The sequence below is a fragment of the Agelaius phoeniceus genome (assembly GCF_051311805.1).
Source record: "Agelaius phoeniceus isolate bAgePho1 chromosome W unlocalized genomic scaffold, bAgePho1.hap1 SUPER_W_unloc_2, whole genome shotgun sequence".
In the NCBI taxonomy this organism is placed as follows: Eukaryota; Metazoa; Chordata; class Aves; order Passeriformes; family Icteridae; genus Agelaius; species Agelaius phoeniceus.
In genome coordinates, this window is record NW_027509867.1 from 3568708 (window position 1) to 3587540 (window position 18833).

Genomic DNA, 18833 nt, shown 5'->3' on the forward strand with positions numbered 1-18833 from the left:
GGGGCTGATGGCATTTGTGCTCCCTCAGGTTCATGTCCCCACAGCAACAGCATGGGGGTGCTGGCCCTGCTGTGTGCAATGCAAACAGGGGCTGCTGAGGCAGTGCTGCCGTGTCTGTGCCTGCAAGGATGGGACACCTGTGTGAGCTGGGGGAGAGGCCAGGGCTGCAGAGGGGGGATGTTGTTGGCAGCTGCATGAGGACGCTCTGGGACGCTGCCCTGGGCTGTGCAGCGCACTGGGCATGGATCAGCCCCTGCTCTGCTGCTCCTTCCCGTCTGCCCCAGGGCCCTTGCAGAGCCCCAGCCATGCTGTTTGCCCCCAGCCTGCCCACGGCCAGCCTGGGGCTGCTGACGGGGGTTTCTGTGCTGAGCCTTGGCCTGGCCGTGTTCTTGAGAGAGCCTGGGCAAGGAGCCTGGAGCCCCCAGGGCCTGGCCTGAGGCGTCAGCGCTGCCCCAGCAGTGCCCATGGCCTGTCCCTGCTGCAGCCCCGGCACTGCCACCCCCAGGGCTGTGCCCGGCCCCGAGAGCACTCAGGCCCTGCAGCAACACCAGGGCCACCAGGGCAGCGGGGCAGGGCCACGCCAGCAGCACTGGCAACACCAAGTGCTGCTGCTGCTGCTGCTGCTGGGCACAGCTGCTGGGCCAGCACTGATCTGCCCCAGCTCTGCACACAGACATTGCTGCTGCAGCTCCACAGAAGGCAACAAAAGGGCATCTCTACAGAAAACTCTGCTGGGAGATCCTTTAGTTCATTTAAAGCCACCGAGAGTGCAGCCCCTCATTGACACAGTCTGTGGCTACAGGGAAGATGGAGAGAAATAAAATGAGAAATGGTACAAACAATGACATTTATTTGTGGACAATATTGAAAAAGTAAAACAAAGAAAAAGAACCACTCAAATTAAACTAACAAGAAGTGTCAAGACTATTTTTATTACAAGTGCTTTGCAGAAATTGGCCAGCAGTTCAATGTTCCTGAAAGCATCCAGTCATCAGTGTGCACACTGCAACCTTGAGCTCCTGGTTCCTCAGGCTGTAGATGAGGGGGTTCAGGGCTGGAGGCACCACCGAGTACAGAACTGACAGGGCCAGATCCAGGGATGGGGAAGACAGGGAAGGGGGCTTCAGGTGAGAAAAGATACCAGTGCTGAGGAACAGAGAGACCACGGCCAGGTGAGGGAGGCAGGTGGAAAAGGCTCTGTGCCGTCCCTGCTCAGAGGGGATCCTCAGCACAGCCCTGAAGATCTGCACATAGGAGAAAACAATGAACATGAAACAACCCAATACCACACAGGAACTTACAGCAATGAGCCCAAGTTCCCTGAGGTAGGATTTGGAGCAGGAGAGCTTGAGGATTGGGGGGATTTCACAGAAGAACTGGCCCAGGGCATTGCCATGGCACAGGGGCAGGGAAAATGTATTGGCCGTGTGCAGCAGTGAATAGAGAAAGGCACTGGCCCAGGCAGCTGCTGCCATGTGGGCACAAGCTCTGCTGCCCAGGAGGGTCCCGTAGTGCAGGGGTTTGCAGATGGACACGTAGCGGTCGTAGCACATCACGGTCAGGAGGAAATACTCTGCTGAGATGAAGAACACAAAGAAAAAGAGCTGTGCAGCGCATCCAGTGTAGGAGATGCTCCTGGTGTCCCAGAGGGAATTGTGCATGGCTTTGGGGACAGTGGTGCAGATGGAGCCCAGGTCAGCGAGGGCCAGATTGAGCAGGAAGAAGAACATGGGCGTGTGCAGGTGGTGGCCGCAGGCTACGGCGCTGATGATGAGGCCGTTGCCCAGGAGGGCAGCCAGGGAGATGCCCAGCAAGAGGCAGAAGTGCAGGAGCTGCAGCTGCCACGTGTCTGCCAATGCCAGCAGCAGGAAGTGCCTGATGCAGCTGCTGTTGGACATTTGCTGCACCTTGGCATGGGGATCTGTAAGAAAAGAAATCATGGAATATTTGGGTTTGGAGAGGACTTGAAATATCCCAGCACAGGCTGGGGGCACTTTCCCCCCACTGCCTGCCCAGGGCTCTGCTGCCTGGAGCTGTCCCTGCCAGCAGCTGCTTCCCTGTGCCCAGGGCTGGGCCCTGCCAGTGCTGCCAGAGCCCAGCCCAGCCCTGGGGGCTCAGCTCTGCCCTGCAGAGCCCTCCCAGCTCAGGCACTGCCCAGGGGCAGCTCTGGCTCTGCAGGCTCTGATGGCAACGTCAGAGCAACCCTGAGGAGGCTGCAAACTTTACACTGATGCTGCCTGTGAGGGGCCCTGTGCTGATTTCTGTCTATGCCTGCTTTATTCAGATCGGAGAGAAATTTGGTTTTTTTCCACCTGAACTGACAGATCAATATCTATGTGGAGTTTCCCATCCAGGAAACCCAGAGCAGTAGATTAAAACAGGAGGATTTTCCCTTTTATGCAACCCCTGCATTGCTGTGCTCCCTGTATAATCTACTTGGAAATGTTCTGCAGTTCAATGCCATGCTGGGAGCAGCCCTGAACAATGCAGCATTCTCCCCACACAAGGAGAACACTTCCAAGCCTCACCAGCTGTCTCCTGCCACCCAGATCTTGTCCCCCAGTGCTGGGAGCAGCTGCCAGGGCTGGATGAGAGCTGTCCCTGGCAGGCAGCAGAGTCCCTGCCCCAGCACAGCGCCCTGGGCTGCAGGACCCTGCTCTGCAGGACAGCCCTGGGCACCCCTGGCTGCTCTGCACAAGAGACAAGCAGAGAATGGACTCACAGGCTCTGCAGGCATTGGCATGTTCCAGCTTGAGGAGATGGCTCCAGGAGCTGCAGCTGCATTGTCCTGCAGCCAGAGGTTCCTGTGCCAAGGGCTGGCAGTGATTGTGCCCCAGGCACTTCTCAGCCCCTTCCCAGCCCTGACTGATTGAAGCTCTCTGTGCCTCTGGGCTGTGCCCGGGCTGGCTGCAGGCAGTGCCCCAGCCCTGCTGGGCTGGCACAAGAGCTGCTCATCAAGAGAAATGTGCTTTTGAAGCTCTTCTTGGTGAGCAGGAGCTGCCTCTGGGCCAGGAGCCCAGCCCAGCTCAGCAGCACAGACACAGCACAAGGACTTTAATCAGCCTCTGGGGCTTTGTGCTCAGGCCCTGAACATTAGTCCCTGAGAGGGAGCTGAAGAAACCTCTCCGGAACTCCATGGCAGAATCCAACTCCAAACTTTCTTGGACTTTTAATGGGTCCCAGGGAGGGACACAACTGAGCAAGTGTCCCCAGGCCCCAGGCAGAGCAGAGAACTGCAGGCAGTGATGACAGGTGGGGACAAAGAGAAGCCAAGTCTTGGTGCCCTGGGCCACAGCAGGGTCTGTGCCAGCAAGGGCTGGGAGGAGACACCTTGTCCTGAGGCCCTGGGGCCTCCTGGCACAGCCCCAGCCAGGCTGGGCACTGTCAGCCCCTTGTGCTGCCCTCAGCATCCCCCCCTAGCCCACATCCCAGTGGCCTCAAGGATCTGCTGCAAGGAGTCCCTGGGAAGCCTTGCTCAGCAATGGCCCTGGGGGCTCCTTCATGCTCCCTGCAGGGACTGCAGGTTTTTCAAAGGACTTTGGCTTTGGCTTTTGCCTTGGAGTCTCTGAGAGGTTTGTGCAATCATGGCCTCCAATTATCTGCTGTAATTAGTCCCTGGAGAGGCTTTGTCAGTAACAACACTCAGTGGGGCTCATTAATACTTCAAGATACTCCAGTTATTTTAAGGTACTTGGTGTTTCCCTTTTGATAGAGACTCTGTGAGAGGTTTCTGCAATCATGGCTCCAATTATCTGCTTTAATGAGTCCCTTGAGAGCTTTGTACTGACACTCAGTGGGGCTCAGTAATGCTTTGAGATACTCAAAATTTTTAAGGTACTTTGGAATTTCCTTTCCACATTGAGACTCTGAGAGGTTTTTGGTCAATCCTGGCCTCCAATTCTCTCCTCCAAGGAGTCCATGAGGAGCCTGTGTTGGGCATGGACCTCACTGAGACCCATTCATGCTTTGAGACACTTTGGGGTTTTCTTCTGCCTTTGACTCCTGGAAAGCTTTGTGCAATCTCCTCTCAGGCCCTGAGGTTCCAGGGCTCAGCTCCAAATGCACCACAGGGCTCATCAGGATGCAGCAAGTCCTGACAAACCATGGCTCTGCCTTGATTTCCCTCTGCTCTAATGCAGTTTATCAGGAACGTATCTGGAGTGATTTTGGTTTGCTAATTTGAGATTTCTCAGCCAATGCATCTATTAGTGCAGTGGGATCAGTGTTGGCTAATTACCATTGCACTAACTGGAATATATTTACTCATGTCCTGCAGTGAGACAGCATTAGGAGAAAGGCAACGTAGGCTTAAATTTTAAAGGGGTATATAGAAAAGTTTATTACCAGTAAATAGAAGAAAGAATAATAAGAATCTGAACACTTCTCCTCTCCCTACAACCTTTTCTTTCTTACTGACAATGCAAGGAGACAAAACCTGAAAGTTTCAGTCAGTTTACACCACCTAGAACAGTCTTTCTTCAGTTCACTTAGGGAGAGGAGTCTCTCTTTCATGCTATGGAGACTTCTCCATAAGAAAAAAGTTCTCTCGTGGCTCTCAATTCCCACAAAGAGCAGCTGCCCAGAAAATCTGCAATTGTGAAGTCCCTCCCATTTTTCATAGCTTTTCCCACAGCTGTGTTTATGGGCCATGTCAACTTATGGGGTATGAGTTTAAAGATGAGCTGTTGAAGAGCAAAGATTCTCTTCATCTATTTCTGAAATCATCTTCATCTCTGAGAACAGAGATCTTCTTCTTCACTCCCTGAGGACACAGGGTCTCACCACTCTTCTCTCTTTCTCTGTTGAAACTTCTGATGGGATCACAGCTACTTCAACATTTGCCTACTTTAGCATGGAGGTTTTTGCTGAACAGGTCATCTACCCATATTTTCAATTAGTTATAGGGAAAAAGAGAGTCTGATATATTAATTACATCCTTCTCCATAGCTTTACAAGAGGATTTCAGTCCCAAGATCAAGGCATCTCCTCATCCCTTCCATCTGGGACTCAACTTCCCCTTCACTGACCTGGGTGTCTTCATGTTGCTCCTCTGTGTGCCTGCAGTTTGTCCTTTTCTCTCACTGGAGGGAGGATGGAAGCACTGAAAGAGTTCATATCTCACCCGGGGCCTGCAGATGGTTCCGTGCCCCCGGCCGGGCTCGGTGCTTGCGGCCGGAGCTGTTTTACGATGGAGGTTTCTGCAGCGGCTGTGCTGGGGCTGTGTCAGGATGGGCCGCGCTGGGGCAGGGCCAGGATCTCAGCAGCCAGGCCAGAGCACAGCAGCAGCACGGCCGGGGCCGATGGCTTCTCCTGCCCCTGCCCGGGGCTTGCGGCTGAAGCCCAAGGGTGGCAGAATCTTGGCCGAGCCGGCCCGGCCCGGGGCTGCTCCTGGGGCCCGGTGGATCCTGGCCGGGCCCGGGCTGGCGGCGGGGCAGGGCTCAGCAGGGCCCAGATGTTCCCAACTGCAGCCATGGCCCAGCCCGGCCTCGGCCCCGCGGCCTCCCCTGCCCTGCCCGGCAGCCGATGGGGCCTGGCGGGGTCCCTGGGAAGGGGCCCGGCCCCACGGCAGGAGCCGCCCGGCCTTGCTGGAACCCTGGATGCTGAGAACTTTAAACTTTCTCTGCTGAACGGCACAGACCTGCAAGAGAACGCTGCATTTGACCTGAGGCTGTGGAGAAGGCTTCCAAAATTGATCAATAGCATTGGGATTATGGGTGTGTAGTTGGTTAGAAGTGTATAATATCACAGAAAAATCTTAAGACTTCAGGGTTTTAGAAGATAATAATAAATATGAAGCCAGATGGAGGTTTTAGGGTGAAGACAGCTTGTTCTTCTTTACCTTCTTCTTTCTTCTTCACCTTCTTCTTCCTTCTTCTTCATGGGTTTGGGTGGTATTTTGTAATTGAACATAAAAGTCTGCATTGCAGGCTTCAAATGATCAATTATTGGGTTAAAAGGGAAAATAATTTAGGTACCTTTTCTTAATTGGATAGTTTAGCCTTAAAAGACCTTGTAACAAGAGATAGTTAGCCATTTTGTACCCTGATAATGAAAGAGTGTAGAACTCACGGCCTTAAGAATGTAACATGGGTAAGAAACAATAAACAACTGAGTCTGAACACGTACTGTCATCTCAAGTGCCTTCAATCCCGAGCCCAAGAGAGGTAGAAAAAGCAAGCAGGGAACCCACATGGCCCACCCTGGCTGAGATGGGGAGCTGGGCTGGCCTTGTTACCTCTGTGCCAGCCAGAAGGGAAAGAGACCCTCCCAGGCTTTCTCATCTTTAACATGTGTCTTCACAGAGGCGTGTACAGTTTCCTTACTGGTTTAACAGATTGTCAATTCTCAAAGATAATTACTCATTGGTTTTTTGTCAGACGTGGAGGAAACTGCTAGCAGCTTCTCTTAGAACATCACTTCCATGATGCCAAACCCTCACAACAGCACAGAGCCAAGAGCTCCTTTGTCCATATATAGTGCATATGGGCCCAAGTCCTCAAAAACGCTTCTTGGGAGATCTCTGGGCCCTTTCCAAGTTTTTTTCAACTAAAAGCATTCAGCTCAGAGTCTAAGAAAATCACCAGAGGACAGGGCCAGCCTGACCTGTCTGTCCTTGCTACTTTTTTCTGGGAGCAATCTTTGGATATATGGAATTTGGGAGGCCAAATTCTAATTTTGGCCATGGACCCTGGACATGAAGGTTGGTTCTTTTCCATAGGAAGGAAGGAACAGAGCCCCAGTGTTTGCCAGGCAGAAGAGAGTGACCACCAGAGGACAAGGCCAGCCAGAAGTGGCAGGTTTTTTTCTGAGAGAAACCCTTGCATATAGGAAAATTTTTAGAGAGAATACCAATTTTGGCAATGGACATTTAAAAAAAGGGACAGTTCTTTCCATAGCACGGAAAGCACGGAGCCCCAGTGCTCCAGGAGCTGATGAGAGGCGGCCCTTGACATTACAACATCAGCCAGACCTTTCAGGTGCCCCTGGGAGGCCAAGCCAGCCAGGCCTGTTCCATGTTCCCTCAGTTCCATCAGGCCCCACAGTGTCCCAATAGTCCCTTGCTTCCCTGAGGCCCTGAGGTGTCATAATGCCCCCTTGGTGACACCAGGCCCTGAAGGGTCCCAATGGTCTCCATGGTTCCATCAGGCCCCACAGAGCCATAATGGTCTCTGGGTTCCATGAAGCCCCGCTGGGTCACCATGGCCCCTTGGTTCCATGGGCTCCAGTGGTGCCACAAGGATCCCCTTGGTTCCATGAGGTCTCCACAGTGTCCCAGTGATCTCCATGGGAAGGGAAGGACCCAGCCCCAGTGTTGCAGGGGAAGCCACCAGAGGCCAAGGCCAGCCAGGCTTGATGGTACTGGCAGATTGTGCCTGGGAGTAACCTTTGGATATCCAGAATTTTGGAGGTGGAATCCCAATTTCAGACATGGACACCGGGAGGATAAGGATGGTTGTTTTCCATTGGAAAGAAACCATGGAACACTGATTCAACAGTGACATTTGGGAATCTATGGGGAGCATTGGGGATCGTTTCTGGACCTTGTGACCCAACAGGAGCTTCTCTAATAAATGTTGTGTGAAGCTCCCACTGTGCCCACCACAGGAGCCCCTGTGAGTGTCTGGGACATCCCAGCTCTCTGGCAGCCTGGGGACTCCTGGGATGTCACCATAGAATGGCTGTGACTGCCTCTGACCACAGGGCTCTTTACCATCCTAGAAACCCCTCGGAGGTCTCCATGGAGCCCCTGCCCCTGCCTGTGACATTCCAGCTCTGGAACAGCCTGGAGATTCTTGGAATGTCCCCATGGAACCCTTCTGAGGGCCTGTGACAAATCTGATCCTTAGCAGGCAACCATCACCAGTCCACTGTTGCTATGGGCAGTTTCCATAGCAACCATCACCAGCACCCTGTTCCTATGCTCAGTCCCTTGGCAGCTCCATGGAGACACCATGCCAGGGGTGGTTGCCATGGCCACCAGGGCTGGCACCAGCTGGGATGCTCGGTTTCCATGGGCCGGGCTTCAGGAATGGGATTCCCCAATTTCCTGCTCCCGCTAAAACCGCGCTGCCCTCGCTGCCCTCCCACCTCCCATGGAAAGCACAAAAGGCAAAGATCCCGGGCTGGGATAAGAACAATTTATTGGGAACTGCAAGGAGATAAAGAAGAAACAGGAACAAAAACAATATTGATAACAGAAGGGATAAGTAAAACTATTTACAGAGAAAACTACAACATCAACAACTAGTTCTTCCTGGCAATGTATTTCCTCCTGTCTGGAAAGGACACCCTTCTCCTCAGGGAGAGAGAGAGAGAGAGTCCCTTTCCTGCCCCTGGCAATGAACTGAGGTGGGAGTGAATGTAATGACAGGGCCATGGCCAGACCCTCATGTTCTCCAATCCCACATCATGTCATTGGCAGGGGCAGGAAAAGGGACAGGTGTCTTCCCAGCATGGATCACAGGGAACATGGATCACCAGGGCTCTTCCCAGTGTGGGGTCTCCAATGGGGGATTAAGCTGGAGCAGTGCATTAAACTCTTCCTGCAGTTGGGGCATGTGCAGGGCTTCTTTTACTGGTGCCTCTGTTGGTGTCTGCTCAAGTGAGAGCTATGGGTGAAGCTCTTCCCACACTGGGGACACTCGTAGGGCCTCTCCCCAGTGTCGATGCGCCGGTGGGTGACGAGGGTGGAGTTGTGCTTGAAGCCCTTCCCGCAGTCGGGGCAGAGGAGGGGCCTCTCATCCGTGTGAATGCGCTGGTGCTGGCGGAGCTGAGAGCTGGTGTGAAACCTCTTCCCACACTCGGGGCACTGGTAGGGCCTCTCCCCTGTGTGGATCATTTGGTGGATGATCATTTGGGTCTTCCTACTAAAGGTCATCCCACATTCCCCACAGTTGTATGGCCTTTCCCCAGTGTGGATCCTCTGGTGGCAGATCAAGAGAGACTTCAGCCTAAAGCTCTTCCCACATTCCCCACATTCATAGGGTCGTTCCCTGGTGTGGGTCTTCTGGTGGGAGATCAGGTTAGAGTTCTGGCGGAAGCTCATCCCACATTTCCCACACTTGTAGGGCTTCTCCCCGGTGTGGATCCGCTGGTGCCTGATGAGGTGGGAGTTGCGCTTGAAGCCCATCCCACAGTCAGGGCAGCAGAAGGGCCTCTCATCCGTGTGAATCCGCTCATGCAGGAGGAGATCGGAGTTGGTGTAAAACCTCGTCTGACACTGGGGACACTCGTAGGGCCTCTCCCTCTCCCCAGCGTGGATGCGCTGGTGGGTGATGAGGGTGGAGTTGCGCTTGAAGCCCCTCCCACAGTCAGGGCAGTGGAAGGGCCTCTCATCAGTGTGAATCTGCTGGTGCTGGAGGAGACTGGAGCTGGTCTGAAACCTCTTCTGACACTGGGGACACTCGTAGGGCCTCTCCCCAGTGTGGATGGCGTTGGTGGATGATGAGGGCAGAGCTGCAGCTGAAGCCCTTCCCACACTCCCCACACTCGTAGGGCCATTCCCCGGTGTGGATCCTCTGGTGGCTGATCAGGGTGCTGCTCTGCCTGAAGCTCTTCCCACACTCCAAGCACTTGTGGGGCTTCTCCCCATTGTGAAGCTGCCCATGGCCCACCAGCTCCATGCTCTGGCTGAAGCTCTGTCCACCTTCCTGGCTCAGGGTGGGTCTTTCCTCCTCAGAGCACCCTGGGCTGGGTTTGGAGCCCCTCCTCTTGTGGAATCTCTGGAGATTTTCCTCCCCATTGGATTCCTGTGCCCTGGAGTCACTCAAAATGGCCTCTTCCATGAGGCTCTGCCATGGAGATTTTCCTCCTTGGTCTCCATCCTCAGCTCCTTCTCTGGGGGAGGAAGGACAAGGAGAGGATGGGATTTGCCTCCGTGCCAGAGGGAAGGGGAAGGAGATCCCCCCAGTGCATCCCCAGCAGGACGGGGTTGGCAGCAGGGTTGTCCTGCAGCCGGGGGCTGTGCTGGGCTGGGAGATGGAGCAGGAGAGAGGGGGAAAGGGGCACTGACTTCCTCCTCACCTGCCTGGCTGTCCCAGGGCATTGTGTCAGTTTGAAAAGACAGGTGTCTGCTAAGGAAGGCAGGAGACTCCCTTGAAATGGAAAATATTAATCACTTCCCTTGGAATTATAATTTTCAAAACAAGGGAATGTCAAGCAAAGTCTATGGGAATAGGAATAACAGTTCTTCAGAAGGAAAATTAAAAATACAAATGCAGTAGTACTAAAAACTACTTACAGAGTAAGAATACGACCTGACACCCTGTGGGTCAGAGTGTTGGTAGCACTCCTGTTAAATGGTGGCTGCAGTGCTCCTGCAGGGACATATTTGGTTCTGTTGGAGCAGTGATCCTGTAGAAGGGTGGAGTTTTCCTCTGAAGGTCCAGTTGTGGTGTCGATTGGCCTAGTCTTCCTCTGGGATCCAGTGGAGCTGAAAGCTGCTCTTCTGGGAATCCTGTGGGAGAAGGCTGACTCTGTTGTTCACATTCTCAGATTATCTCCAGGTAGGAATGCTTGGCTCCTCCCTCTGGGCAGAGCTTCTCACAATGGGATGATGGAATTTTTATCAGTGGCACTCAATGGCCCATTAACAGAAGATATCTCCCCGGAGGGAGGATTCATGTGGAAGAGATAAAGTAAACTGCTCAATTAACAGATGATAATTGCCCCAGCTTTAACAGAGGGTAATTGAATACACACCCAGCTAAACCTGAGACACTGTTCCAGCCTTGGAAAGCAGGATTTGGTACCAGGATTCTTTAGGGAATGCAGCCCTGATTGAAGGCAGAGATAGAATCTCCAGAGCCTGCAGCCAGAAATGGACAGTTGTGTGATACTCATTTCAACATCTTCTCTTTTGGAATTATTGACTAATGATTATTTGCTTTGCCTACCTAATATTTTTGTAATTTTTTGCAAATTTGCATTATCTAAATGACACTGTTCCTTAAGTTAAGTTGGTGTCTGTGTCTTTGGTGCGGGCCCTGCCCACTGGCAAAACAGGGCCCAATCCTGCCTAAGAGTTACCTGGGGAGACAAAACCCTCACTGCAAATGTGCCCCCTTCCTCCTTGTTCCCCACACTTCATGCACTGATCATGATGTCCTATGGTCTGGGCTATCCCTGGGGTCAGCTGGGATCTCCTGTCCTGGCTGTGTCCCCTCCCAAGCTCCCCCACACCCTCAGCCCCTCCCCAGCGTGGCCGAATGAGGGGCAGGACAGGCCTTGGCTCAGTGCGAGCTCAGCAAGAACAAAACCATCTCTGTGTGCTCAGCCCTGTGCTCAGCCCCCGGGCCCGGCATTTCCTCCACTGCCACCCCGGAGCCCCCTTTCCCACCCCTCTGCCCCACGGCCGCCGCAGCACCGGCTGACAATAGAAGCAATTCTGGGGCAATTCCAAGTTTCCTTGGTTCCTGCACAGCTCCAGCTCAGCTGCTGGCAGGTTACAATTAAAGAAAAGTGCAAATTTGGCCCAATACAGATATTATTAAAAGGAAGGGAAAGCTCTGTGTAGCTGTCACAAAGGTGACAGGGATGAAGAGAATAATGATTCTCACATTTGGAAAAAACCCAAGCCTGGGAATTCAGTAGTTATTTGGGAATTTAGCTACTTGAGCTGGGCTTCTTGTGGGACTTTTAGCAGCCTTGTGTTCCTCACCATGTGGTGAATGAACCTTGTCAGTCTTGCTGGTATTATTTGCTCCATTTCCTCCAGTGATTTTACCAAACTTTTCAAGGAGGGACAACAAAGTATTTTCTTTACACTCCAGTCCCACAACAGCCATTTTCCTCATCAGTTCTCCCATAGGTCGCTCAGACAAAGCTGCATCCAAGTTTCCAAGAGTTCCTCCAGAGAGACCCACAACCTCCTCAGAGGAAGGAACCATGCTGTTGTCAAAGGCAACTGGGGTCAAAGAACAGTGCCCTGAACTCACTGTGCCAAAATAATTTTGCAGTCTGGTTAAGGAAATATTAGAGAGATGCCATTTGCCCTGGAGCAGGGCAAGTGTGACATTGTCCCCTGTGTGTGTGGCCTTCCCGGGGTGGGGGTTTTACACCTGAGGCAGTTTGGGTAAGGGGGGTGGTGTTCACCCCCTGAGCAGGGATTCCCCCACTGTTTCAGGCTGCAGTGTAAGATGGAACCAAATGCATGTTTTCAATCCCCATCTTTATCAACTGCTAGAAACAGGTGGGGCAGTGTTCTTGATCTCTTCCATGACTCAGCCCTGATAACGCCCTCCAGGGGAGATATCTGCTGTGAATGGGCCATTGAGTGTCACTGCAGGACTGATCAAATTCCATCCTCCCATTGTGGGATGCTCCACCCAGGGGGAGGATCCAAGCGTTCCTACCTGCATATAAGGTGAGCCTTGCAACACCAGGAGCAGCTTGCCTACTGGATTCCCAGAGGACAAGAGCTCCAGAACCACCCCTGGACCTTCAGAGAAAGACCAGACCCTTCTACAGGATCACTACTTGGACAGAATCACGTTCATCACTCCAACAGGACTGCAGCCACCATTTAATGGGACTGCAGCCACCACCCTGACCAGCAGGGTGTCAGGTTATATCCAGACTCTGTCAGTTTAAGGCTGTGTTTCTGTATCATTGCCTTGATCTTCTTTTCTTATTAAATTGTAATTCTGGTTTAGACTCTCCCCCAGGTTTGTCTTCAAACCAGTAAAAATTCAATGCGCTCATCCCTTGCTTTCCTCCCAAAACAGGATTTCACATCCCCAAACATTTGCCAGATGGAGGAGGAGGCTGCAAGGAAGAGGAAGGAGGCCCGGGACACGCAGGCAGGTGAGGAGGCAGTCAGTGCCCCTTTCCCCCTCTCTCCTGCTCCATCTCCCAGCCCAGCACAGCCCCCGGCTGCAGGACAACCCTGCTGCCAACCCCGTCCTGCTGGGGATGCACTGTGGGGATCTCCTTCCCCTTCCCTCTGGCATGGAGGCAAATCCCATCCTCTCCTTGGCCTTCCTCCCCCCGGGAAGGATCTGAGGATGGAGACCAGGGAGGAGAAATCCCCACAGCAGAAACTCATGGAAGAGGCCATTTTGAGTGACTCCAGGGCACAGGAATCCAATGGGGAGGAAAATCCCCAGAGATCCCACAGGAGGAGGGGCTCCAAACCCAGCCCAGGGTGCTCTGAGGAGGAAAGACCCACCCGGAGCCAGGAAGGTGGACAGAGCTTCAGCCAGAGCTCAGAGCTGGTGGTCCATGGGCAGCTTCATGATGGGGAGAAGGCCCACAAGTGCTTGGAGTGTGGGAAGAGCTTCAGGCAGAGCAGCACCCTGATCAGCCACCAGATGATCCACACTGGGGAATGGCCCTATGAGTGTGGGGAGTGTGGGAAAGGCTTCAGCTGCAGCTCTGCCCTCATCATCCACCAACGCATCCACACTGGGGAGAGGCCCTACGAGTGTCCCCAGTGTCAGAAGAGGTTTCAGACCAGCTCCAGTCTCCTCCAGCACCAGCAGATTCACACTGAGGAGAGGCCCTTCTGCTGCCCCAGCTGTGGGAAGGGCTTCAAGCGCAACTCCACCCTCATCACCCACCAGCGCATCCACGCTGGGGAGAGGGAGAGGCCCTACGAGTGTCCCCAATGTCAGAAGAGGTTTTACACCAGCTCTGATCTCCTCCTGCATGAGCGGATTCACACAGATGAGAGGCCCTTCCGCTGCCCTGACTGTGGGATGGGCTTCAAGCGCAACTCCCACCTCACCAGGCACCAGCGGATCCACACCGGGGAGAAACCCTATGAGTGTGGGGAATGTGGGATGAGCTTCAGCCAGAACTCTAACCTGATCTCCCACCACAAGACCCACACCAGGGAACGGCCCTATGAGTGTGGGGAATGTGGGAAGAGCTTTAGGCAGAAGTCTCTCTTGATCTGCCACCAGAGGATCCACACTGGGGAAAGGCCATACAACTGCGGGGAATGTGGGATGACCTTTAGTAGGAAGACCCAAATGATCATCCACCAAATGATCCACACAGGGGAGAGGCCCTACCAGTGCCCCGAGTGTGGGAAGAGGTTTCACACCAGCTCTCAGCTCCTCCAGCACCAGCGCATTCACACGGATGAGAGGCCCTTCCTCTGCCCTGACTGCGGGAAGGGCTTCAAGCACAACTCCACCCTCGTCACCCACCGGCGCATCCACACTGGGGAGAGGCCCTATGAGTGTCCCCAGTGTGGGAAGAGCTTCACCAGCAGCTCTCACTTGAGCAGACACCAACGGAGGCACCAGTAAAAGAAGCCCTGCACATGCCCCAACTGCAGGAAGAGTTTAATGCACTGCTCCAGCTTTATCCCCCATTGGAGACCCCACGTTGGTCAGAGTCCTGGTGATCCATGTTCCCTGTGATCCATGCTGGGAAGACACCTGTCCCTTTTCCTGCCCCTGCCAATGACATGATGTGGGGTTGGAGAACATGATGGTCTGGCCATGGCCCTGTCATTACATTCACTCCCACCTCAGGTCATTGCCAGGGGCAGGAAAGGGACTCTCTCTCTCCCTGAGGAGAAGGGTGTCCTTTCCAGACAGGAGGAAATACATTGCCAGGAAGAACTAGTTGTTGATGTTGTAGTTTTCTCTGTAAATAGTTTTACTTATCCCTTCTGTTATCAATATTGTTTCTGTTTCTGTTTGTTCTTTATCTCGTTGCTGTTCCCAATAAATTGTTCTTATCCCAGCCTGGGATCTTTGCCTTTTTTGCTTTCCACGGGAGGCGGGAGGGCAGCGAGGGCAGCGCGGTTTTAGCGGGAGCAGGAAATTGGGGAATCCCATTCCTGAAGCCCAGCCCCTGGAAACCGAGCATGCCAGCTGGTGCCAGCCCTGGTGGCCATGTCAACCACCCCTGGCATGGGGTCTCCATGGAGCTGCCAAGGGACTGAGCATAGCAACAGTGGGCTGGGGATGGTTTCTATGGAAACTGCCCATAGCAACAGGGGGCTGGTGATGGTTGCCTGCTAAGGATCAGATTTGTCACAGGCCCTCAGAGGGGTTCCATGGGATCTTTCCAAGAGTCTCTAGGCTGTTCCAGAGCTGGAATGTCACAGGCAGAGACAGGGGCTCCATGGAGACCTCCCAGGGCTTTCTGGGATGGTAAAGAGCCCTGTGGTCAGAGGCAGTCACAGCCATTCCATGGTGATATCCCAGGGCACCTTGGGCTGCAAAGGCACCCATCTGTCACAGGCACTCACGGGGGCTCCACGGTGACATCCCAGGAGTGCCCAGGCTGCCAAAGAGCCGGGATGTCCCAGACACTCACAGGGGTTCCTGTCATGGGCACAGTGGGAGCTTCAGGCAACGTTTATTAGAGAAGCTCCTGTTGGGTCACAAGGTGCAGAAAGGATCCCCAATAGACCCCACAGATCCCCAAATGTCACCTTTGAGTCAGAGATGACACAGACTCAGATCAGAAGGCTAAGGGCTAAAAGTCACCTGTTGTTTCAATCCTCTTCTTTTATATCTTGGTTTGCTACAGGTGGACCTCACTGGTCATTTAATCAACACATTTCCCATGATTGGCCAATTAAGACAACACCTTTCAGTAAACAACTTTTGGAAAAAAGCCAACTTATAACAAACATTGTCAGAGCACCAGTTATTGATGTTTGTTTCATGATGGGCCTTTGTGGGGGCTCCCTGGATGGAGGAAACCCTCCAGTAGCAGTTCTGTGCCACGTAAAAGGAGCTGCACGGGACTTCTTCAGTCTTCAGCTTCTTGTTTATTCTTATTATATCTAAAGGTTTGCATTGCTGTCCACACCAGGCTCAGTGCACTGAAAAAGCACCACAAAATTGCTCTGAAATGTACAGTTTCAAGGTCCTTAAAGTTGTCTCATCCATTTAACTCTTAAAACATACATTATTTCTACTTATCTACCAGTAGCTCATCCCTTAACTGTCCAGATAACCTCTGCACTGTGCTTTCCTTGACAAATCACCCTCTGCCACCAACACTGCAGAAAATGGAGTAGAGGAAGAAGAAGACAGGGACTACACCCCAATTCCTCCATCTTGCTTCCTATCTACACCATACTAAAAATCCCAAAACCGAAATTTCTCACCCAAGTGACATGCTATACTAGCCTCCAATCTATTTTACACTTGGGTAAATTCTAATCTGTCTCAAAGTCCTGGAAGTGCTCTCCATGGGTGATGGTTAAAGGCAGTGTTTCTCTGGGGGTCAGGACTCCTCAGAGAAGACAGAGAAATATTCCCAGTGCCCTGGATTCCCACACATTTAACGTAAAATCCTTTAACCCTTAACATGTGAAGTTACGCAAAAATGTTCCAGGGAAGTAGGATTCAAAGGAGAAGAAATAGAGAACAACAGAAAGACAGAAGATCCATAGAAAGACACGCACATGGGCACCAACTGCTCAGGTTCCAGCATCACCAACAGAGGAACCCCAGGAGAAGGCAGGATCCAGACCCTGGGCTGGCCTTGTGCTCCAGCTTTTAACCCCCTGGGCCTTCATGGCCCCGCCCCTAGGGTGGGACTGCCAGTTGCTTGTCCAATCAGAGCCAGGGTAGCACCAGCTGCTGCTGTGTGATTGATTGATTGACAGCTGGGCCAGTCAGAGCTGGGTTAGCACCGCCCCTGCTGTGTGATTGGCAGCTCTGCCAGGCCAGGGCTGGGGGCGGGGCTCTGTCCCACCACAAACCAAGGCCTGACCCGGCCCTGGCCCCACACGGGCATTCCGAGCATCCCAAGGTGTCTCGGGACATGGATCTCATCCAGCCTCTGACAGCGACCACGGTGACACTACGGAACCTCATGGAACCATGGGTCACTTGTGACAATGGAGATCCAAGGAAACGATGGTGAGACCGTGCAATCCAGGAATCATGGAATCAAGGAGACCATTGTGCAAATCATGGGCCCTGTGGAAGCAAGGATCAATGATCAAACTGTGGTTTGATTGGGATTGATTTAAAATAGAAACAAGGAGCCATTGTTTCACAGCGGGGCTGCGTGGGGCCAATGGACCCTTGTGACTCTGTTGGGGCTCATGAAACCAAGAAGCCATTGTGACATTGCCAGACCTCATGGAATCAAGGAGACCATTGTGACAATGTGGGGACCCATGAAGTCCATGGAACATGGAACAGGTCTCCCTGTTTTGGCCTCCTGGGGGCTGTCTGACAGGTCCCACTGAATTTGGCATGTCAAGGGCCACTTCCCATCTGACTGTGAAGCACTGGGGCTCTGTGCTTTTATTCCTATGGAAAAGAACTGTCTTTCTTGTCTAGGCACCCATGGCCAAAATTGGGATTCTGCATCTAAAATTCTCTATATCCAAGGGTTACTCCCAGACAAAATCTGCCCACACAGTCAAGTCTGGCCGGCCTTGGCCTCTGGTGACTGCCTCTCATCTGCCCCTGCACCACTGGGGCTCACTTGTTTCCTTCCTATGGAGACCATTGTGACACTGCGGAGCATTGTGGAACCAAAGGGCCATGGTGACACTGCAGGCCCTTGTGGAACCTGTGACACTGTAGGAACTTGTGGAACCAAAGGAATCATTGTTGCCCTACGTGGCCCTAATGGACCCAAGGGGCCATTGGACACAGCCAGGCTTCATGGAACCAATAGACCATTATGACACTGTGGGGCCTTGTGGAACCATGGAGACCATTAGGATCCTTAAGGACTTGTGTAATCAAGGGGCCATTATGAAACCTGAGGGCATCAGGGAAGCCAGAGAACCATTGTGACACCTGAGGGCCTCATGGAATCAAGGAGCCATTGTGGCACTGCAGGGCCCTGTGGAACCAAGGGAACATGAAACAGGTGTGGCTGCCTTGGTCTCCCAGGGCTCACCTGACAGGTCTGGCTGACCTTGGAATGTGGAAGGCCACTCCAATCTGCTCCTGAAACAGTGGGGCTCTGGGCTCTTCTTTTTATGGAAAAGAACTTTCCATTTTTTCCAGGCATCCATGGCTAAAATTAGGATTTCACCTCCAAATTTCGGTGCATCCGAGGATTGCTCCCAGACAAAAGTTGCCAGGACAGACAGGTCTGGCTGGTCTTTGACTCCTGAGTGCCAGAACTCACCTGTTTTGCAAACACTGGAAAGGGCTCTGTGCTTTTCTTTTTATGAAAAAAACCCCATCCCTCTTCTCCAGGCACAAATGTTTTAAATTAGGACTCCACATTCATAATTTGAAATATCCAAGGGCTGCTCCAAGCAAACCTGCCAGGACAGACAGGTCAGGCTTGCCTTGGCCTCTGGTGGCTGCTGTTCATCAGCTCCTGAAACATGGGGGCTCCGTGGTTTCCTTCCTATGGAGACCAACGTGACACTTGGGAGCCTTGTGAAATGAAGGGGCCATTGTGGCACTGCAGAGCTCCATGGATCCAAGGGACCATTGTGACACTGTGGGGCCTCGTGGAACCAAGGACATCCCTGTGGCTCTGCTGGGCCGCATGGTCCCAAGGGGCCAGAGCAAAGCAGCGGTGTGGGAGTTAGCCCAGCTGTAACTCAGAGTCAGACAGATTTTACCCCGGAAGGCATGAGTTTCAAGTCCTAGGAATCATTTGTTTAAATTAAAGTGAGCTTGAAAGTTCTCCAAAAAGCCTTTAGTGTTGCTATGCTAAGTTGTCCAAGTTCTATTCCCCTATTGGTTACTTGTTTCCCCTATATGGTTATTGTTCTAGAGTGTTCTACACCCAAGTGTACATGTTGTTGCTCCCCTTTGTCTTGGGTCTTTGGAACCTGCCCCTCATACTGTGCTCGACTTGTCCATGTTTATTGTTTTTCGCTCTGTTATTAAAGTTCCTTTTAAACAACTGCGTTGATCCTGCTCCTTTTCATT

General features: G+C 52.7%; 3 protein-coding genes across 3 annotated transcripts in view; 1 reads left to right on the forward strand and 2 right to left on the reverse strand.

Moving 5' to 3' along the window:
• Positions 1–14255, forward strand: part of LOC143692666 (uncharacterized) — a 28905-nt gene extending 14650 nt beyond the window's left edge. Inside the window, exon 3 of the mRNA XM_077172914.1 lies at positions 13283–14255. Coding sequence (XP_077029029.1) covers positions 13283–14255 — 973 coding nt within the window. The remainder of the gene's footprint in view (positions 1–13282) is intronic.
• LOC143692574 (olfactory receptor 14I1-like) lies at positions 966–1898 on the reverse strand. Its single transcript, XM_077172823.1, has one exon. It carries the CDS (start codon positions 1896–1898, stop codon positions 966–968), a length of 933 nt encoding a protein of 310 aa, XP_077028938.1.
• LOC143692575 (uncharacterized) lies at positions 8573–9785 on the reverse strand. The gene is given in 3 exon segments (XM_077172824.1): positions 8573–9430; positions 9432–9685; positions 9767–9785. Coding segments are annotated over 3 exon segments (1131 nt in total).
• Positions 14256–18833: the final 4578 nt, after the last annotated feature.

Excerpts from the sequence above, each read along its gene's own strand:
- LOC143692574 (XM_077172823.1), bottom strand. The coding sequence starts at position 1,898 with ATGTCCAACAGCAGCTGCATCAGGCACTTCCTGCTGCTGGCATTGGCA.